A 23,251-nucleotide genomic window follows, 5' to 3' on the forward strand; every position below is an offset into this window, starting at 1 on the left:
AGCAGACTGAACCAGCCCAGCTCCCTTCATCTCTCTTCGCAGACCGTGTGTCCCAGGCCCTGACCATCTCGATAACCTCTGCTGGCCCCTCTCCAGTTTCCCCACATCCATCTTTGCCTGGGACAGGAGAAGGGGACCCAAAACTTTATGTGGTATTCCAGCTATGGTCTCACCAATGCTGAACAGAAGGTGACAAAACTTCCCTCAATGCGCTGGCCACACTCCCCAACTTTGGCTTAGGTTTGCTTCATTTGCAGTGTTCCTCTAATACTTCTGTTTTTCTTCTTTAGCTTCTTTGCATCTGGGTTTTTTTCTTAAATCATTTCACAGACTGCTGTTGCTGCTTTATGGACTACCAGGCACCACAAATTCTCAAGCACTGCGCGCGGCTCCTTCTCCACTTAATGGAGGCAGAAAAGCTCCTCTCAATTTTTTCCCACCTATCCCAAACACCTACCACAGCATGGACTGAATTTCCTTCCGGAGGTGCCTCTCTCCTTCTGTAGATCTTAAAGGGAACCTAGACAACTCTGTCAGACAGCTAAAGCTGGAAAAAATTAATCTCACCCGAAGTGGGGAGATGAAAGGCTTCTATTTGCTTGAGCCATTATGTTTTAAATGTGGTTGAGAGTTGGCAAGTACTGATAGAAGAAAACATATTGCTCTCCAGGAAGAGAGACAGGCCCAGCCTGAAAGCTATAGCCTGATGTGTCTTTTGAGTAGCATGCAAGCAAGCATCTCTACATTTTTATCTTCCCGAAGCTGACCTTTCACTCTCTTTAATCTAATCTGGTGCCTGTGATCTTGCTAATTCAATTCCTGTGGCAGACAGGCAGTTACTCACACGCGCAGTCACAAGATGGACAAGGAGCGTGGTGTTCCTGCACCAGTTTACACCCATTTATCCTTTATCAGTCAGGCTTCAGACCAGGATCCAAGTAAACTATTGTTGTCAAAAGAGAAAGCTTTTTCCAAGGAAACTGCTGTTTTGGTCATGAAAAATGCATAGTGCTTTGCCTCCATCACAGTGCTGTAAGTTTTGATGGTTTGTATGACTTCCCACAGCACTGTAGTAAAAAAAAAAAATAATGCTGTGCTCTCACACTGTTCAAAATTGGATGATTTCTTCTCTTCCCTAGCTACATGAGCAGCTTCCAGGATTTTTTTAGCGTAAAGACCAATGAGTCAAACAGTTTACCACCACCAGAAAGGAGAGTTCCTGTTGTCAATGTTTCCTTGGTTGTGCATGCTCTTGTCAGATCCATCCTTGAGCCATTTTATTGTGTTGGCAGAATAACAGCCTGAAGAGTACAGGGAACTTGCAGAAGAGTCTGACAATTGCCAGAGGTTGGCAGGGAAGGTGCGAGGGCTGAGGAAGGGAGAAGGAACCCTCCTGTTTCTGGTGGCCATGGGGGTCAGATTGCTCAGGCACCTGTAGGATATGTCCAGCAATTCTGAAGTGCACTTTTGTAAGGTAGGTTGGGGGTGATTAAGGAAGAATCCTCAGCATCAGGCATCCAAGATCCTTTTTGACACCAAGTGTGAGTTAATCATATAACTTACTTATGCCTTTTAAGACTATTTTCCATCAGGTTGTTTTCTTGTTTAGGTTTGAGGTTTTCTTTTGGGGGGAAAAAACATTAAATGTTTATAGACCTTTTTCCCCTTATAAAATGAAGTCTTTCTAGAAGTGATTTACGTCTTCCTCAGCAACACTAGCAATTCAAACAGAGCAGGCACTTGGCAGCAAAACTGGACTCAGAACTGAGATAGAGAAGTGAAACTTAGCTACAAATATGAAGAGAAGGAAGCTCATCAGGCTGGGGTAAATATGAGTTATGCAAACCAACAGGCAAAAAAAATGAAAGGAAACTTCATCTTCATAGTCTCTTGTTTTAACTGAGATTATTAGTAACAGAAGTGACAACTTCTTTAACATTATTATATTGAATATCTCTTTAATTAGAAGAAACTATGAATAGTTGATGAATCCTTAGTGATACAGATGTCCTGGGATCTGCAGAATGAGAAACATCTTTCCAACAAGCATCTGTAATGCAATACACATTGCAGAGATTAAAACGCTGCCGTCAAATTTGGATTCAGCCCGCTGCATCTTGATTTTAAAACCTTGTTGTCTCTGAACCGACATTTTGGGAAAAACAAAAGGCGGCTTGGATTTGGAGCACCAGCCCTGGCCTGAGTGTGCCAGACCACCATCCAGCCATCGGCGGCCTAGGAACTTTGCCTGTCCCTGCTGCCAAGACGTACAGAGACCCACCCAAGTCTGAGCTGAAGTCATTGCAGAGCTCTGTGTAAATCTAGGGGATTCAGGCAAAAACGCAGTCTCGCTGCTGACCGAGTGTTTCTTTCCTTGTTATCTGATTGTGTTTCTGTATCTCTCATGTTGCTTTATTCTTGTGGTTTTGACAGTGGCATTTGCATTGTGGGAAATTATATAAAGGCATGCTTTTATTCAACTTTGGCAGAATGTGGAAGGAGGGGTGAACCATTTTCTGTGGTGAAATCAGAGGAGGGAAAATGATGGATCAGTAGAGAAGGAAGAGCACCCATTTCTTTAGGTTCCTTACAGACATGCTCCTAAAGCCACTTTACCCAGCAGGTACTGACAACACAAACAAGACCTAAATTTTTAAAACCAAGTCAAAGGCAGTTTACTGAAAGTACTGCCTGTATTTATAAAACACCTTTCTGCCTGTGACCTAAAAGCATCATTTCTTGCCACTGCTGGGAGGTGGTACCTCCATATCAGTGAAGATAAATTACCCTTGGAGAGGTTAAGAGGTATATTCAGGTACCTTGAGCGTATAAGGATAATGGATGGGGGGCAAGAGGAGATCCCCAAACGCTTAACTTATGGTCAGTTGGTTTTTTCAGAAAGTTGAGGGATAACAAATATTTCTAACAGAGACTTTCCAGTCCTTCTGATGTATGTCTGTGTAGCTGATTCAACTTCCACAATTAGGAAAGATTTGTTGCTGATTTCCTGTACATCTACTGCGCTCTCAGAAGCAGCATCTCTCTGGCTGCAGATCAGAATCAGGCTCCCACTGTCTGCTCTTGGGCAGTCAAAGGCAAACAGCGGCAAGTTGGGGCTGTCCCAGCAGGAGAATAGAGAGGAGCGCCCTCTGCTACTGAGCTTTGGCTTTCACTGATTTTGGCCTAGAATTTAATTCAGACTGTTACTTTATTCTCTCCTGTCATTAGCCTTGAAAGCTATCCTGGGTTTTGCCACTCATTGCTTTCCATTTTTTTGTTTCCTCCTCCATATGCATTATCCTTCCCAGTGAATATATTGCCAGCAAGTTAGCAACAATCACAGATCAGCAGATAGATCAGGAAAGGGAGAAGTTCACAAGTGATTGTAAGATGTAAGTTGCTGTTGGTCAAATGTCATTTTACTCTCTCAAACTGGATTTGAATCCAGTACCTGATATCCTTGGCTCTAAAGGACATGTATGTTCTTTTGGCAGACACTGAAATATGTTTTAAGATAAATCCCATGCTAGGTGTTCAGCTCAAGAATGCATCTGCTCACATTCAGTATTTGGACTAATGAACAGGTTGGTCCTTTTGTACAGTATGACAGACCAGGCGCGTACTTTTTAGAATAATTAGCAGCTTGTGTAAAATGGAGTTTTGCAGGCTGGCAGTATTTTTATCCAAAACTTTAAATGTATATTCTGCTGTGCACTAGTGATAAATATAATTGTTTTTTTCATGGGAACATCTTTTGGATTAATTTTATAAAAGTTGTCCTTCAGACTGAATCCTGCATCTGTGTTCAAATTCTGGCTGTTTGGCTGAGCTGTCCAAGATGATGAGTCTGCTGCACTGACAACTGCAGGCGATCTACCTCTTGCCTTGCAGCTATCTTACATAGTGTGGAGATTCTTTGGGAGATTTAAATAAATTATTTCTGTTGCTGCAGAAGGCAAGACAACAGTAATTTCAAACCAGGGCTGGATCTTGTACCATATATGTTGTAGGATTGAACGCACTGTGATCAAATTAATTGCCTTGATTTAAAAAAGGTTGAAGCCTGAACTCTACTTGACAGTTATTTCTGGTTAGGATTTTAAAGTTCTCTTGCGTTCCTGACTACCTGCATGTGTGGGCATTTTTGCTCTGTAAGAAAGGAAATTGTTTTGTCAGAAGAGTGTTCAGTCACAGACTGTGTGGCCTTTGGTGGACTTCTGTAGCTATTTCTAAACATTTCTCGTGTGTATGTAGCCCTGATTGCTATCAACGTCTTTCTCATACCATCTTTTCATGACTGGCCTGCAAGTTAGTAAGACAGGGAAAGGGCAAGGTAAAAGCATAATCTTGACAGACTTTTCCAAATTTGAGACAAGGTCTTCGTGGATTTTAGAAACGCTGGTTAGACGAGCCCTCCAGTCCAGCCTCCTGTGTGAAGGAAGGCTTTTGCCAACACTGCGTGAGGTTGGCCGTGGCATTGTCAAGTGGGCTCTGAAGACCTCTAAGGATGGAGATCTCACCACAGAATGAGATCAAAGTGTTCTAGTACTTCACTGTCCTTTGAACTCAGTCGGAAGAGAAAGCAGAGGACAGCTGTATTAGCAAATGGATTTTGAACCGCAGTGTTATGTTGATCCAGCATTTGGAGAAAGCCTGACATACATTTCTTTTTACCCATCCAGCTTCTGTTTCATGGGGAATCTGATCTAGAGAGAAATCAGGATTTACAGTCTAGTGCATCTCATGATACTGGATCCAAGGAGCGTGCCCATGAAACCACATCATTTTTGTCCATTGTGCATTATGCTCTCTGCTAATGTGGCACGGCTGCAAAGGCAGAACACTGGAAAAAAAGGTGTTTGTTGGTAATAACATTCCCCACTCCAGTCTGTGTTGTGTGTGCTCTTTTGGGGCAGAGTCTCCAGCTGGGCAGTAATTCTGGGAATCTAGAATTTGTCTTATGTAGAAGACCTGAGGTCTTGCAAGCAAATATAGAAACTTTGGGTTAACATTTTGTCAGAGAAGCAAAGAATCTGGATTATATCCTTTTTGGTTTTACTGGACCTTATTCACATGCCCTACCTAAATTACATGTTTTTGCAATTACAGATTGCAGTTGCAAAACTAATAGCCTGCAGATGCTATGCAAAAGCAGAGCTCTGCTGCAGTGAATTAGAGAAGAAGGGGAATTTCTTTTTATGGGTAGTAGTAATAAAACAATTAATTCCTTTTTGGTCTTACAACTTTGTAAAATCTACAAAGATAATTGACAGACTCAACTGGGAGTTACAGATGAACTGCATTTCTGTGCTTATATAGCCCATGGGAAGGATGGAAAATGGCAGAGAAACATAATTTTCAAATAATTTGGAGCAAACTTTTTTAAATTTTATGATGCTAGTTTGATTGAGAGAGCCTTTAGAAGAAAATCTGATCCTTGTCAAACATAATAGGAGGAACTTTTCCACCAGTACAAGCTGGGATTTTTTTTTGTCTTCACAGAAGCCCAGAACTGAGTCAACTATTCATATAGACATAACTTTTCCAGCTTATCTTGAAACTCAACTAATTTCCAAAATAACACGCACACAAATTATCAAAGCATTTTCAAGTCCTTAAAAACCTTTCTATACGATTTTAACCAAAACTGTTTACTTAAACATAGAATTCTGTTCTTCACATCCTCTTACTTTGCGTTTAGGAATTTTTTTTTAATCTGCTGCCAAACCAAAATTACATCATAGCAAATGCATGCATTGTTCTTTACTTTCGAGCCTTGCAAAGCAGTTCCGCAGACAAGTTTAATTGGCTGGATTTCTGTCCAGTCTCTGTCCTGTGCCTTCCTTGTTCACATGGCCTTTCTTTTTCTTTCCTATACAAAGGAAAAAAGACAAAACCACAAGGACGAGTACATTTATGACAGAAATAAAGTCCAAATGGGGTGCCTTCACCTCACTCACCATTGCAATCGGATTGGCTTTGCTGTGCCTCATGGTGTGCCTAATTAACATATGTACACGCAAGCTTCTGCTAACTGTGATTTCCTGGAGTATTCCCCCTATTCACAGGGGAAGGCTGATGGTATTTCGTGCCTCTTATTTAGGATGTGTTACAAGTCAAAAGTGAGATTCAGAAAGTTTGGATGGAAATGAGCCAGGTTCATCTTGGGTAATTCCAGATTGAGGGATTTGCAGAGGAACGGGGAGGTTGAGAACAGCCGGTCATTTTGCAGCTGGTGTCACTTGTTAACAGGATGAAGATATATGTTTCAATAGGATGGAAGGTTAGTGGGCCTGTCTTCTGGAAGTGTGTTTATATTCTGATTCCTGAAGGGAGACAGAATTCCTTCTCTAAGGCCACTGGGTAGATTCTACTGTTTGACTAATAGATACCTAATTACCAGCGTATTTCAGTGTTATCTTAAGACGTAATTCCTCCTCTTTGGCCTTGGAAGTTTAATAAAGGGATTGTAAACCGTGAAAATAGAAAAACTGAATAGTATATCAATTTTTTCCACCTTTGTATGACATGTGCTTTACAGCTGCCTTTGGTGCATCTAAGTAATACTTTGCATTATAGTCTGTTGTGTATTAGAAAGTTGTTTTGTTGGTCTTCTCCAACCTTGATGGAGTAGTGAGATTCTCTTGCACTTTTATTCCTGCTTTCTCAGTTGTAACTTTGATCTTCTACCTAGAGGGAGCTGAGTAGGATACCAAATGAAACAAAGGGCAGCAAATTAAGCTAGAAGGGCGCAGGTTCAAACCAAGGGAAAGAAGCAATTTGTACAGTAGTAGTAGACTTGTGGTACTTCTTGCCAAAACGCCTTATAGATGCTGTAAGTTTACATGTGTTCAGGGGAGGACTGGGAAAGTTCGTGGAAGAGAAAACTATTAATAGCTACTAAATATATAGAAGTGACATCTTTGTTAGAAAAATCTCTAAAACAGTTAATGGAAAATGGTTGGTGGCTGGAAGACAGGTAGGGGGAAGTGTTTATCTGTACACGCTGCTTGTTTCCATCTTAGCAAGATGAGTTGGCTGTCCTTGGGAGTCAGAGGAGGACAGCATCAGCTCTTGGACAGCAGCAGGAATGCCCAGCCCGGGACAGACAGGAAGAGGAAATCAGGAACAGCTTCAGCAGCAGGAAAGTTTAACTCGTCTCAAGTCATTGTGAAACTGGGTCCTCTGCTTTTACACCTGGAGATATTTTTGTGGTGGGTTCACCCTGGCTGGATGCCAGGTGCCCACCAAAGCCATTCTATCACTCCCCCCTCCTCAGCTGGACAGGGGAGAGAAAATATAACAAAGGGCTCGCGGGTCACGATAAGGACAGGAGAGATCACTCACCAATTACCGTCACAGGTGAAACAGACTCAGCTTGGGGAAAATTAACTCAATTTATTACCAATCAACCAGAGTAGGGTAATGAGAAATAAAACCAAATCTCAAAACACCTTCCCTCCACCTCTCCCTTATTCCCGGGCGCAATTTCACTCCTGGATTCTCTACCTATCCCCCCAGCGGCACAGGGGGACGGGGAATGGGGTTTACGGTCAGTTCATCACACATTATTTCTGCCACTTCATCCTCCTCAGGGGCAGGACTCATCACACTCTTCCCCTGCTCCAGCGTGGGCTTCCCACGGGGTCACAGCCTCCTTCAGGCATCCACCTGCTCCGGCGTGGGGTCCTCCACAGGCTGCAGGTGGAGATCTGCTCCACCGTGGACCTCCATGGACTGTAGGGGGACAGCCTGCCTCACCATGGTCTTCATGGGCTGCAGGGGAATCTCTGCTCCGGCACCTGGAGCACCTCCTCCCCCTCCTTCTGCACTGACCTGGGGGTCTGCAGGGTTGTTTCTCTTACGTGTTCTCACTCCTCTCTCTGGCTGCCGTTTCTGTCTGTCCCAGCAACTTTTTTTTCCTTCTTAAATATGTTATCACAGAGGTGCTACCACTCTTGCTGATTGGGTCCGCCTTGGCCAGCAGTGGGTCCGTCTTAGAGCCGGCTGGTGTTGGCTCTGTCGGACGCAGGGGAAGCTTCCAGCAGCTTCTCACAGAAGCCACCCCTGTAACTGCTTCCCCCTCCCCCCAAAACCTTGCCACACAAAGCCAATACAGTTTTTTTTTATTTGAAAATAGAATCATAAGGTGACTGCTGTTGTGTCTTGGATCTTTTGGGAGTCAAAAGCTACTGGAGAGATGATCTGAATAAATGTCTAAGCCTGAGACACTTGCAGTCCATTTAAAAATCTAAACTAAGTCACTTTAATTTGGCCTCTGTTTTTTAGGTTCCTTTTGGTCTTTAAGGCAATGTAACATAAATTCAATCCAAAAGGAGAAGGGACAAAAAGTAGTTCTTGCCTTACTGATGTTTGCTGTCTCTGTGAACTGCAGAGGACACAGTTCACAGCAGGTCACCATATCCTTAGTAGTGTCCATAACCTTTTTAGTTCTTAATCCAGAAGAGGTCCTTTGCTACTGGTTCTCCTTTACACTGAGAAAACACAGTGCTGTCCTCCAAAGCTGAGCCCTGCTCATAGACAAGCAGCAGTGCTGCCATTGAAGGGAAGGGAGGAAATCCTCCAAAGGAGGCTTGTGACAGAATGAATTTTCCATTCCTCTGAGGTCTCTGGGATTTTCACAAGGCACTCTGACTCACAGCGAGGTGCTTTCCAGTTAGTTTAGTTTTGGAGCCCAGGCCATATCACATCTGGCAGTAGCACAGTTGACAATAAAAGGCACTAAAGACTTCTTCATTAAAAGGTTTCTCATGTGGGAACTGAACTGGATAGCAACTCCCTCTTCTGCAGGGATAGTGACCAGAAAGTGTTCCAGAATGCAGTTAGGTGTGATTTGTAAAAATTTGTCTGGGAATGTCAGAAAGGTGTAATCTTATGCTACAGGACATTTTATTGACTGTGGGATTGAGCTATTTCTGGTAAAATGCTTAAATAAAAAGCATATCTCATCTCTTCATTGTTGTGTGCAAAGTATAGGCAGTAAAAACCACCTGTGCACAGAAACACTGGGTTTGCAACAGCATCAGTGTGCATAGGAGCACTTCTGGCAAAAATAAAAGCAGAAAAAGAAGTTCTGCTCCCACCACTTCTGGGTGCTTTCCTGTTATGGGACAGTCTCCCCTCCCTCCTCAAAATAGGCTTAAAACTTCGAAAAGTAATTAAATTTTATGATTAGGGGTTGGCAGTTGAATTCTCAATTACAAACTCTCTTCTTTAAGTATGCTGCAAAATCAAGCTGTGTTAATATATGCTAGCTAACCTCAAGTTTAATATATGCAGAACTGGTACTCTTTCAAATTAAGTTAAATGGTTATTGTTAAACCCAAAGTAGTAAAGCTACTGGGGCCTCCCAGGGTGGGCTGTCAAGAGCCGGTGCAGAGAGTCTGAGACCTTGTGAATTTTTATTGTGGGTTTTCTGTGGATTCCTTGCAGTCATTATCCCATCTTTCACTCACTCCCATACTCATCTTTGCATGTCATGGATTCCCTGTAAGGATCCATGACAGGCTGAGTAAATCCTCTTGGATTTATAAGGTCTACCTTTAAAAAAAAAAAAAAAAAAGAATAATTTAAAAAGTCACATCAACTTTAAAAACAAGGCAGCTTTACAGTTCATGGTATAATGAGCGAGTATTGTGGCTATGAGTCACAGACTGTGTAGAGGTTTTAACTGGTTTCCTCTCTTTTTTTCTGCTCTTAAAACCATCCCCATGCTTTTCAGATATAAGAGACAGACTGAAATGAAATGGTAGGATAGTGGAAGTTTCAGAGGCACCCTCCCCTCTACAGTCACTGCCCTGGTTAACGTCCACTGACAGCGAAAGCAATGTTGTGGGAACTTCTGGCATTTTCAGATGGACCAGTGCTGTATTCAGTGTGGTGTATCCTCAGGACACCATATGGTTGCCATCACCCAACCAACTCAACAGTGAAATTATACAGCCATTTCCTCTACAAATTTGTAAACTTTCATACACGTCCTTTTTGAACTGACAGAGGAAACCAGAAACAGATATCCCAAGACCTGATTCTCATTTACACCATGATCTGCGCTATGTGCTTTGCAGTGTCGGGAACTGCGGGGGTAAATGAGAATCAGCCCCTAGGCTATGAGTGCATTGCAGGAAGTTCTCCTCCCTGGAGAGCAGCCTCCTTTTGTGTCCAGAGAGCTGCTGAAGTTCTGCCCTGGGTGTCCAGAGAATGAATTTCCAGCTTCACAGGTACCGTTTCCCAGTTAGGAGTCGCATGTCAAAGGCCGCAATGCTGCTAAGTGCAGGTTCGGTGGCCTGTGTAGGAGATCAGGACAGATACATCACATCTCTGGCAACAGCCAGACAGCCTGAAACAATTATTTTGAAATTTTCAAAAAGTGTGAAATCTGTGGTTTATTGAAGAAAAGCTGCCTCATTGGCTCTGTCAGCTCTGGGTTTTAAAAAGTCCAGCTCCTCAGAGGACTTGTACAGGGCAGTCTCCGAAGTTACATGCAGCTTTTTGGGCCTGTGAAAGCACACTTTTGTTTCACACTCTTTGTGTGGCCAAAAGCATACTTCTAAAGAAGGTCCAATGTCATCTCATTGACCTGAAATCCCTGAAGATGTTCAGAAAAAATAGGTCTGAAAGATAATACATGGATTTGATGTGCAATTTTTTTATGGTCAAAACCCCACTTGTTTTCTATCTGCTTCATCCTGAGATCACTAGGTGTGGTTGGATAGTTAATAGATAAGCTTTTAAGCTGTTGGGACATGCTGAACAGTACCAAAAGTAGTGCTGTTAAAGAAAAATGGTACCCCCGGCAGCTTTGGGAAGCTGCCAGCACTTCAGTGGGCTGTGGGAAGCTCCTCAGCCTGTATTGGCAGTGGTTGTAATGCGGTCCTAGAATCACAGCGTGAAGATTCAGGCTGGAAGAGATTGAGGCACGATTCCCTGGGAGACCTCTTAGTCATAAACAGAGATTAAAAAATGCCCAGCTACAGTGTTTGTTTACTGTAAGAAGTCTTCTGAAGCTGCCTGGACAGAGTACCCTTTGGCGTGCTGAGGCGCCTGGCTCTATTTGCCCGCTCTGCTCTGGCAACTGTCTTTGTTAGTTGCAATATTCTAGCACGTAGCTGGTCTCCAAGGCAATGGTAAAGATCAAGTGTCCTCATCAAGGCAAATTACGAAAACAGCAAATTAAGGTTTTCCTTTGGTATTTTAATCCAGTGTCCTTGGAGCTTTTATTCCTGTAAAGTAACAAATGGCACTTGTTTTTGAAAAGATTATCCTTAGTTTGTCAGAGATGGATCTCCTAATGAAGAGCGGGACTCATTCAGACATCTTGACGAAGTCTTTGTGAGAAGTGAGATAGGGCTTGTCTTGCAGGAGTGGAGTCATGGCTCCCATATGGATCACATCTGTACTTTGCAGAGCACATGTTCCAAACCAGTGGGAAGGGTCAGAGGCATGGCTGGCCCTTCAATAGCATGACAAACAGTGTTTACATAGGCAGATGTGCTAAATACACTGTAACAAAGCACATTTAAATCAAATTACGTTAATTATTTTCTAGTAGGTAATGCTTTTGCTCAAGACACTAGAAAAGGCTTTTGAAAAATACTTGCCCATACCTAAGCACAGCAGCTAAGAAGGTAAGAAAAATCTAGGGGAATTGATTTGACAGATAAGTAACCTCAGGGATAAGAGGAAAGACAGCTCATGCTGGGAGTGCAGAGCCTTGACGGGTTTGGAAATGCATTCCTTTGTGTCTCGTGTCAGTCAGGTATCCCTCAAATGCATGCCCATCTCCTCTAAACATTCCCCATAGCACTGGTAATAGTTTCCACCATCACAGGCATGCTCCAAGGATTAAATCCTTCATGTTTCTTTCAAACATGCATAAATGGAGGAGGAGCTCCACAGATTGCCTATGGCAAGGTGGCATACTGCTCCCCGGGAAAGCGTCTGGTGCTGGGTGCAGCATTGCTGATGGGGCATGCATTACAAAAGCCAAAACAAGCAACATTGCCAATTCTAATAATCTAAAAGCCAAGAGTCAGGCTTATGAAATTATGATAGTTTAAAAAAAAAAAAAGATCAAAAAGACTCTTGAGTAGCATGTTTTTTCTCTCTGTTTGATGGAACTTCATGGTATGCAGTGATGATGTCCTTTAACTATGAGAGTTACAAACAATTATTTTATTTTTTTAAAATGAAAGCTAAGATGCCTGCAAGTTTTCATGCATCTAGGTAGTAGGGACTTTCAGAAGCAAACCACATGTCATGAGACTCAGGCTGAACCTGCAGGAGCAGCCAGTTTTGGAATATTCTAGCACAGTGGAACAGCATTTCCATTGCCAGTTGACTGAGGGTTGGAGATACATGAGGCTCCAAAGCTTAATCCCTGTTAGAGCCCTGACAACACTGATCTTATGTAAGAAGCCTTAAAATCTTTATTGCAGTTCCATGTGTTGTTGAGTCCAGAAGCAGGTCAGCAGGCACTGAAATAGCCAGCAGAGTAAAAACATTCAGTGAGGAATTTCATTTTATAGGGGCACCTAATTTCTAAACATTTACAACTCTGGTTAATTATATTCTAATTATGTAGTGCCCTGAATATTTTGTGGTGGCGAGGACCTAATAAATGTGATTATTGATCAGAAGTTTTAACAAGTAACAGCTTCAGATTTCATCCCCAGGAAAAAATGTGTTTCTGTATCCCAACTTATTCAATTAAGGTAATGCATTTGTGGCTGGATTTTTAGTATCTATATTTATCTATCTGTCCATCTCATCTGGCTTCAATATCACTGAACTGTAGAGATGATCAAAAGCAAAATGAGAACGGTAAAGCTAGGGTCTCATTTGAAATACTGTCTTTCCAGGCCGATATTTTTCCAGTCATTCTGCCAGCAGTCTCAGGTCTGCATCGTCTATTTAAATTTTCATCTCATCTAAGTGCAAATCTTGGCCCAAGCCAAGGCCATCTGTTGTTGGGTAATAGTTGTGATTTATTCTGCCTCTCGTTGACATTCATGCTCATGGGCCAGATGCTGACTTGTAAGATTTGCTTTTATTCATTCTCAGTTTTATACCATGTGTTAATATCACAAACAGCATTTTAATTTTAGATATTTTTGTCTAGTGTTTAAAATTAGGAATGAGTAATAGCATCACACACCCCTCTGGGATGCAATTCAGCATATTTCAGAACAGGATAGGACAGGAGAAGATATTTTACATGTTAGAAATACATTCAAACACTGTTTCTAAATGTCTAATTTCTTTGTAATCACTAATCCCTACACCCATTTATGTGGCATATAAAAAATTAGGTATTGCTTTCAAATAAAAGTTGTGGACTATTTGAAGACTCAAGAATGTTGTAGGTAGCTAAACTGTAGGCAAAATATTTATGATACTCTGCAGCATACCCCCTGCTACCTTTGCCTTCAATGTAGAATGAAGGTAGTTATGAAACTTTGCGAGTTAGGACTGATTGTCAGAGGGACACTCCTGCATATAAAAGATAAAGATTATTCAGGAGATGGATACATTTCCCTAATTCCAGATTTTTAAAAATGGCTCTTTGTAGTAGAGATGGGCAGCATCCAACTTCCAGACAATCCGTGCATCTTGCACATTAGCTCCTGATAGCAGTTTGGACTTACAGCTGACTGGCTTTTTATATGTCTGTCTTCTTCAAAGTTGGTGTTGAAACACTGCGGAGTTGTGCAGCAACTCCAAAGCACATTTGGATACAGAAACGCGAGTGGAAATGACTTCATTGTCTCACTATCTGCTGTGGGAGCAGAAGGCTCTGGGTCTTCCCTCCCACACTCTTCAAACTGCTCCAGTAAAACAGAGGACTAGCAGGGGAATTGATACATGAACGTACATACCACTTTGCTGTGTAGTTTTAGGAGACGTTTCAGAGTCTGGAAACTAATGGGAAGTTAATGTCTTGGGTAGCAGAGCAGCTTCATCAAAAACGGTTCCCTATGCACCTTGTTTCAGATCCAGTGAGTTGATCTTGTCAGGTTGTGTGTGGAGGGGTTACTAGTAACAGTGCACAGATAATAGGTATCAACGTTTTTATCTTATCAGTTTCTGTCTCTAACAGGATTTTGTGTGGCTGAGCAGGATGTGTTGGCCTTGCCATGGTTTGTGTAAAATAAATTCACTTTACTAGGTTAGACTGAATTATAATATTTGCATTTTGTGTATCTGTCGTCCTTCTTATGTTCCTTTGGTTTTGAATATCTGTAATTGTGGTCTAGAAAATAATGCTCCTTTTTGTTTCTCTGAGTCAGGGAAAGAAGACTGTCTGTATTCTGTAGGAATCATTTAATATAGCTTCAGGTGTTTGGACGTTGTTTGACCAGTCTGAACTAGACCTCATTCTCATGAGAGTCACTGGAGAGCAGCAGACTTCTCTGGAGCTTCAGTCATCTGCAATGCTGTCTTAGTGTAGAGTGAAATACCTGCTGGAGTTGCCCACTTCAGTTGACTGATCTAGCAGAAAATTACTTGGTGTTTTTCTTTTAAGCCAGAATTATGAGGAAGGAGAGCAGATAGTGGTGAACTGCTTGTTTCTTATTCACAGCTCTTGAAACATCATTCACAAAAGTCTGAAATTAGTTGAGATTGAATCTAACTCCTGATATTTAAAAAAAAAAGTGGCTTCTAGGTGAGGCAGAACTAAGAAAGGTGAATTTTATACCTCATTTTCAGTGCAACGTTTAGAATAAAGTTTTGTTTTCCAGCACATCAGTTTGGTGAAATCTGAATCTGCCCAGCAGTATTAGTGCATAGTTTGGCTGTGTGGTAGTCATGGAAACACAATTTGTTAACTGCAGAGTCAGCCTGAGCCAAGTCTTTGAATTTAACCATGATGGAGGAGATGCAGAGCTGTAAAGGCCAAGTCTGAGGTGTTTGCACTGCCTCCATAGTTACCGTAGGACTCTTACGAGAAGTTGGTACTGCCAGCGTCTGACCTATGGACTGCAAAAAGAGAGTCATAGAATCATCAAAATGGGTAGAGAAAACCTCTGGTGGTGCTTAGCCCAACTTTCTCCTTGAAGTGGAACTGTTGCCGACAATAGATAAGGGCAGCCATGGCTTTGTATAGCTGGGTCTTGGAAACCTCCAGGATCCCCTAGCTCTCTGCTGACCTGTTCCAGGATTGCACCACACTCTGGGTGAAAAACTGTTTCTTCATGTCCAACCTGAACCTCCTGTGGTGCAGCCAAGAAAACTAATGGTATAGGAGGTACCTGAGGAATTTTCCTTATTTTGTTGCTATCCAGAAATTTGCCTTTTCTGCCATCACACTGCTGTTTATTTCTGTAGAGGTACTCCAGTTGTAAAGTCTTTGTGATAGTTCTTAATACATTTTATACATACAGTAAATAAACATGCCATTATAAACAAAACTAAGCCAGGGTCAATTAATGTACCAATCTTCAGATATGTTAGCAAAAAATAGTAGTCAACTTGTAATGATTCACAGGTGATCATCTATGCAGTACTTGTGTTTTGCTAGGTAAGGATGTTGTGGACTCTGAGAAGTATTGAAAAAGAAGAAAAACCAGGATAAGCATTTTTAAGCGATGTTAAAAATAGTCGTCAAATCATGACAAGGACATTGTTATAAAATATAGTTTTAATGGACGTCTTATCTTTGGCCTGTTCCTTTGGGAACACTGAATTTCAAGAACAGTTTTTCTGTAAAGTTCATTGTCTTACTGAGTGTTGTCTTAATCTCAGTGGTTCAAAAATGAAATGGGAATTACATATGTAGTCTGAGAATTATACCAGAGTGGTTTTATAATTTTGGTACCAAGATGTTTTTAATTACAGTCATTTATTGAAGTAATGTTTTCTTCTCGTGGTCGGTCATTTGGTTTTGGGAGGGATTTTTCAGTGGGGAAAAAAAGAGAGTGATATTTCTGCAATGTATCTACAGAATTTCTTGATATATTTAACACCTAACTTTGCATGTAACTCAGTTCCCTGAATCTTAGACCTAACGGTGTAGTGTTTAGATATTAAAATGGGGAAAATACAGTTACCCTGACATTAAGGAGTTAACAACTGTGTCCTGAAGGAAGACTAATTCAGTCTGCCAAAAAGATAACCTTGGCCGAAAGCATGAGATGTTTGTGTGCCTGTTCTTACCCTTAAGCAGGGAGCTGAAAAGCTGCATGTAAAGTTTCTGAGTGCCGGGTTTGTAAAATATTGTGGGAGTTTTACAAAAGGAAAGGCATGAAATGAGATGAGAGCATCAAACTTGCTTCTGCCTTTTAATCATGTGAGATAGATGCTGGCTCTTGAAAAGTGAAAGGCAGATGTTTGGATCTGGTTTTATTACAGTTTCAAAAACTTCTTAATGAGTTGGTCTTCACATGTTTGACATGGTGGCACCTGCTGGCTTTTGCTCTTCTCAGAGACACTGGGAGTGAATTCGGCATTGCTGGGATTGGAAGAGGGACAAACGCAGGGGCTGGGAAAACAAAGCTTTCCATTAATTCTTTGGGACCTGGAAAAGATACTTAGTGATTGGCAGGTTTTTGTTTCACTTAGAGCCTGAGTTAGAAATCTAAACTCAATTTGTCAATTGTATAAACGCAGTCTTTTGTTCCTAATTACTAAAAGAGAGCAAATATACTTCCCTCACAATGCCCACTGCGTACTGAGATGGTGCAGTGAAGCAATCTTCTGTCAGGGAAGCTAAGCTTTGAAAAGCATGGGAAGCTTCCCTTGCCCTTAGTAGTCCTGTGGTCTTTCTAGATCAGCATAGCACAATAATATGGGAGATGCCTGGACTGGCGCTTTACGTTCTGTTACTTCTGTTGATAAGGGAAGAACCCTATGTTCCCAGGCTGCAAGTTGAGCAATTTGAGTTCAGCAACAGAAAAAAAAAAACCTGAAGAAAGGCTGCATTTTTTCTTGCGGGTCAGGTCGATATCCAGAGCACCTCCTGCAGATGCAGCTTCCACTGCTAAAACCCAGGGTCATTAGTTTGAACACTGCTGTCTTGCAGCAGCACCCAGCCACCTCACAGTTGAGATAAGCTACTAAAGCACAGCTTTGCCGTCAAACTTCCCTGGTAGGTTTTGTCAGCAGAGCTCATATTTCACACCCCGTCACAACCCTGACTGATACAGTCCTATTGCATGAGGCATGTGGTGTAGAGCTTGACATAGATATAGCAAGATGACATTTATATATAAAGCAGACAGCACTGCAAGTAAAGGCTCCAGTTCAGCAAAGCCCTTAACCACATGTTTAAATATCATTGAAGTCAAGTTAAATTACTTTAATCATATACATAAGTATTCTGTTGAATGAGGGCCTAATAGTAGTTTCCATCTCTTTCCACATGATCAAGGCTTTTTCATATTCTCCTGCGTGCGATAGGGATTTCTTCTCAGTTACACAGCATGAACAATTGCTGTGACTTTTGGAAGACTCCCTCAACAATTTCAATTTGCTAAGCTGTCGTAAATAGTTTTATGTGGAATGCCTGTAAGACAGAATGGAAAGGAATTTTCCCAGCTCTGTACTTCCAGGGTAGATTTAACACATCTTTTCCCCTATTTTCCAGGACCACCTGTTATTGCCAGCCACCACACATAACAAGACCAGAAGACCAAAGATGTCTATAGTGTTACCAGCTGTCAACATCAATGGTAAGTCCAAAACATGAAAGGAAATGATAGGAGAATAATTGCAAAGAGATGTGCCTGACTTGTACGTGGAAACCAAACTTAGATCAAATGTCTGTCACTATAGCTTTGAGAAGTCAGGCTGGTCGTTACTGGGCCTTAGTCGCCGGGTCCCTGCTGGAGCTGGGGTGCTGGCAAATCACCGGTGCCTGGTCACCAAGACTAATGAGAGGCTACCTGACCTGGCTTGCAGTTGTGCAGTATCTCATTCTAGCTCCTCCAAGGACAGGGGTGGTTGCCATCCAGTCCTGGTGATTTGTACACGGCTGATTAAGGGTTACTTGAGTGTGATCTAGCTTCTCTATCTTGGTGGCTACAAAGATCCCATCGAGTGTGGAGACTGTCCTCATCCTCTCATTTGCGTTCCTCCTATGCCGGCTTAGCAGGGCAAATTCCTTGGCCTTACTGGTTTGTTAGGATGCTGACTGCCTTCCATTGGCTTGCTCAGCTGTTTACCACTCTGTTATACAACACTCAGTGTGAGTGGGACTTCTCAGCACTGCATGGTCAGGATTAATAATAATCATGTTACAGTGCTCCAGGACAGAAGAGAAAACAGCTTTTGCACTAGGGGCACAGGCTTATTAGCGAACAGAAATGTTCTTGATCTGCATTTTAGTCCCACATGAGAGACAGGACATGAACTGTATAAATATATCATTAATTCATACAGTGAGTAACTGCCGAGTTAGGACATGTTTGGGCACAGGGTCACTGTTACAATCATCAAACGCATCGTGAACCCTGTAACAGTGTAAACTTTACTTTCTGAGTATCTGTGCACGTAATCCTTTTTAAAAACTTATGTTTTACAGTACAAGTGAATCATAAACCCAAATGTTTTTGTTAAATTCAAGCATGCCGAAAACATTATCTGATGATGCAAATTTCCATAAACTAAGAAAAAAAAAATCCGCTCAGGCTTTCAGCATTTTGATAATTACATTTCCCCATGCAGTACAGTAAGTCGAGTGCAATAATCTATAACCAGCTATCTTAGGGGAATTTTTATTAGATGTATCAGAATTTTTTTTGGCATTTATCTGCCTGAAACTCCCTTTTCATGTCCATTACCAAAATCCTTTTCTGGCTGACCTGAATTATCACGTGTGCAAATGGGCACTTTATCACTTGAAGAACAAACACTATTTCTAAATTACGAAGTATTTCTTCTTTACTTGTTACTGAGTCTTGTTTTACTTGAAATAACTTCTCAGTTACTGGAGTAAATATAATTTGGAAAATACACATCAGAATCCAGTGACAAATCTTATCCTTCATTAATAGTGAAACATTGTGAAATTACTTGAGTTCTTTGGGCTTTTTCTTCAGAGCATCAGCATAATCCAGGAAATAAAAAAACGTCCAGGGATTTGGGCAGAGATGTTGAAACAGATGAGACACAAGGATAGCATTAAGTAAACAACAGCATCAAACACTGCTTCCTCTGTGACACTCAGCCAGGTATTAGGAAAAAAATTACAAGATACACAAGACCCAGTAGATAACTTGGCTTGATTTTTCATTTGATTATTAGTAGATTACCTGGAGGAGATGATTCCCTAAAAAGTGCTGCCTGGGAAAGAACCCATTTCTTTCCTTTGAGAACATTGCTCCTCCACCCTATTCTGCCTCCACAGGGACTGAGTACGTCCTGAACAAGCATCTGGAAGTTAGCTGACAACAAAGCTTTCCTCCCAGCTGTCTGCTGTTCTTTTAAGCCCACCTTAATTCTTTGTCCACCTGCAGAGAGTTGGCTGCTAGAAGAGGACAGGTCTCCCTGGGAAGAATTGGCAAAACTTGCAGTGAAAGAACTTGTCCCCTCCTGCCTTTTCTCATGCCTCAGCCAGATCTCTGTGGAAGAAGGGAAACCTTTTCCACTGCCACTTAACTTGCCCGCCCTTTTTGCTGCCACAACCCTGGCAGAGGAGATAAAGGGAATGCAAGTGGAGTGGCTTTGGCTTTGAAACTTTTTCGGAACTTCATCACTTGCTTTCTTCTGGAGGATCTTTATTTGTCTGTATACTAAAGTTTACCCATGACACTGTTTCCAAACATGAAACAGCTTACAGTTCAGTCGAGAACCCTTTGAACTGCTTGGACAGTCTTTTCCCAGCAGGACTGTCATCTTTTTCTGATTGCACTTTGATTGCTTGAGGGCCTTCTGAGCTCTGCTAGAGACTACCTTTAGCTGGCTTGTGCTGTTCTCATCACCGGCTGCAGGGACAGAGAACAGGTATGGACAAAGATTAGGAAGTAAAATGAGTTGTCAGTCGCTGTCCTACATGGCTCGGCATGGAGGTTAACGACATGGTTCTGTGAGATTGGTCTGGCAGTTTTCACCAGTGTACAAAGCAGAATCAAGTTTACAGTTTGAAGAGTTTTTCTTGGAGTGAAGAGTTGGGGTAAGTCTGGCCAGTGGCAGTCCTAGTGCTTTGCAACTAAGGCAAATCTCAACAGAAAATTTTGTAGTAGATATGTGCATGTATGTGCGCATGTAAGATGGAAGTTTCAGAGAACAATATTGTACAAAGCAATAACGATATGTTATTCATTTGCAAGATAAAAACTTGGTAAAAATTATTCCGTTGTTGCATGTTGAAAGAGTAAAATTCCTTGTAACTTCCATTACCTTGTAACTTTCTCCTATGTGCTCCTTCTTCTGGTCAGCCTGAATCACCCATGCCCCTCTCTGAGCATGAGGATAAGCCAGCAAAATCCCCACTGAGGGCTTCTGTGCAGGTGCACAGAAATATGTTTAAATATTTAAATATATTTAATATGTTAACATATGTTAAATATGTTTTAAGTATTACATTTTTTAAGAAAGTATAGTAACTTGTTACATATTGGTACATGCTAATCCTCCCCTTCTTACCCTCTTTTCCTTCTTTCCCACCCTATTTCAAGCCCCTTTCCAAGCTCACTGGGCCACCCCCACAGTTCACAGCCAGTACTTGCTGTCATCTCCTCCATTTCTGCCTCCCCAGATGCTCTTGCAGCCCTTTACCCTTCTCCCATTTCCCTGCTGCCTGCTGTCCCTCAGTACAGCTCTCCCCTTGGCCTCTGCAGCCAGCCATGCCCATGTTTTGACCTGCTTCTGCCCAACAACAACACCCCAGCATTTGTGGCCACAAGTAGTACTCACAGAAAGTTTCCCTGATAGTACCTAAGGACCTTAGGGTTGGTAAGCCTGGAGGGAAAAAGGCAGAGCTGGGTAGTCCTAGTCCCACTGTACATGGTTTTGGGGGCACCATTAGTGTGCCTTTACTGAGAAGTTGTTCCAAGAAGAAGTATCTTGCAGTTTCTCATGGGAATGAAAGCCAACTGCAATTTACAGTTAAACTCCGACTTTTGTTTTTAAGCAAGTCATGTTTGTTATGCTGGATTGCAGCTATTATTTTAGAAATCTAACTATGCACTTGAGACCAGTTAAGTCTCCAGTAGATTTCATTCCTAAATTTGCTTTTATTGTAATTCAGAGTCTTGTTGGCTCATTACACCAATTCCAAATTGACATATAGGCAGTGCCTTTCTTGAAGTTTAAATGAAAACATCTGCCATTAACCTTCTATTTACTTAACTGCTGTAAAAAATGCAGTGGGTTATAACATTGATCTTTGGATCAAAATAATCTATAGAGTACAGCATAGCTAAGCCACTCTTCCTACCCCAAGCACAAACCTTTTGTCTCTACAGGATGCCTGCAGCTTTGCAGCACAGCACACACCACCGGTAGTCCTCTCCTTGCAGGATACAAAAGTGAGAACATAGGTACAGTTATTCAGTGTAGGAGGTAGCATTCAACATTTAGCCCCAGAAGCCACTTTCATTAATACATTTCTCCCTAGGATTAGGTTAGGTACTCTCACAGCTTGCACTTCCATTTGGTAGGAGCAGCTGTAAACATCTGTACAGGTGTGTAGTCGTCATGAGTACTGGTGGCCTTAGCAGCAGCACAAAGACCAAAAAGGCCTTTTTTTATTCTTAGGATCCCTGTGCAAAACAGTTCCCCATGCGTGGAAGTCCTTCCATCATTTGCTCTCTCCAGATTGAGGGTTGGTGTCTGCGCTCTCAGACAAACAAAAGTGAGAGACCTGATGGGAAAGCCCCTAGTGAGATCCGAGGCTCATTTTCTGGAAATTGGCAGCCATGACAAAGGGAGTTTTGAATTTTTTACAAATATTCTGGATAGGTCCTTAGTCTAATGGCACACAACAGCACTTGTCTTCAGTCTTCCTTTGAGATAGCTGTTTGTGTGCCTGACCCTCTATAACGTATATGTTCCTGGGTTCTTAAGGAGCCTTGTTCTCTTAAGAGTTGCTTTTTGTCATGAAACAACAGCGAAATAGTCTCCTAAAGGCAGAAATATACTGTGAATGCGATGGCGAGTTTTGCAAAGTCCATATGCTCCGTTGTGTTGGCCAGCTTCTGATCGTGACCACTTCCCTCAGCCTTCCTTCCTAGCATCCATCATCATACTGATGTAACAGACTTCAAAAGTGCTCTGAAATAATACACATTCTAATTAAAAAGGTCAATAACAAATCTAGTGGTGAGGCTTTTTGATCAAAACGGGAGTGATTTCTGCCATCAAGCAGCATGATTATTTGCATGCAGCTACAAAGAACCTTCTTTCAACTGACAGCCATGTGCAAGCCACTCACAGATGTCCAAGGCTGGTAGCAAACTGTCTGTGAAAAATCCATAAGGCAAATAGAACCCACACAGGCTGAGAAGGAAAATAAAAACAAAAGCTCTTTGGAAAGTGACAATGTTCTGTAAGTTCCCATGTCTTGGGGTTGAATAAATAAAGCCTCCAACTTCCTCTGCCTTTCAGGGTCAAGCAAACAAAAGATGCCATTTCCGTCTTTCAGAGCAAGAAGCAATATTCCCAGTCAGTCATTGAATGAGGAAGGTCTAAAACAATACATACCACTTAACGGCAGCTGACTTCACTGAAGGTTGCTGCTTAACATTTTAGGTAGCCTTCTCTCTCACTTTGAATAGCTTCAGAATGGTTTCCAGGAAGCTAACAGCCCCAGCTGTCTCTAGCTGGTGTTGGTTCTTTCTTCTCTTCATGCTTAGAAGCCAAGTCTCAGTCCCTGTGACTCCCTCTCACAGCTGCTGTTCTTGGTCCCAGACTGAGAAGCTCATGCCATTCTGGTAGGTACAGAGGACACGTCTCTTGACCACACAAGCATGATCTGTAGAGATCATTGTTTCTGCTTTTATATCTGGATTTAGCAGAAAGTGCTGAAAATTCAGCACAACCTTACAAGCTATAGTGTATGAGCAGAAGGCTCTGGAAGTTGCGTATGTAGGATTGCAGCCTATCTGTGAGCTGAAAGAAGCATGGCTGCTAAGGTTTTTTAAGAAGGTCACTGAGAATCCTTCAAAGCATCAAAACCTCTAAACAGGGATATAGGAAAATAAATCTGAGAATGTCTCCATGCTGTACGTCTGCAGACCATTTTGAAAATGCCACCCTTCTGCTTCTTGAGCTATCAGTTGAGGAATATAGC

General features: G+C 41.9%; 1 protein-coding gene across 5 annotated transcripts in view; it reads left to right on the forward strand.

Annotated features, from left to right (window-relative positions):
- ATF6 (activating transcription factor 6) overlaps positions 1-23,251 on the forward strand; it is an 83,866-nt gene that overhangs the window by 45,531 nt on the left and 15,084 nt on the right. For all 5 annotated transcript variants that reach the window (XM_075038357.1, XM_075038352.1, XM_075038354.1 and 2 more), the window contains one exon: positions 17,606-17,690. Coding sequence is in view for 4 of the 5 variants with exons in the window: in XM_075038352.1 (XP_074894453.1) it covers positions 17,606-17,690 (85 nt within the window). In the remaining variant the exon portion in view is untranslated. Of the gene's footprint in view, positions 1-17,605; positions 17,691-23,251 lie in introns of those variants that run through there.

The sequence above is a fragment of the Buteo buteo genome, chromosome 10 (assembly GCF_964188355.1).
Source record: "Buteo buteo chromosome 10, bButBut1.hap1.1, whole genome shotgun sequence".
Lineage (NCBI taxonomy): Eukaryota > Metazoa > Chordata > Aves > Accipitriformes > Accipitridae > Buteo > Buteo buteo.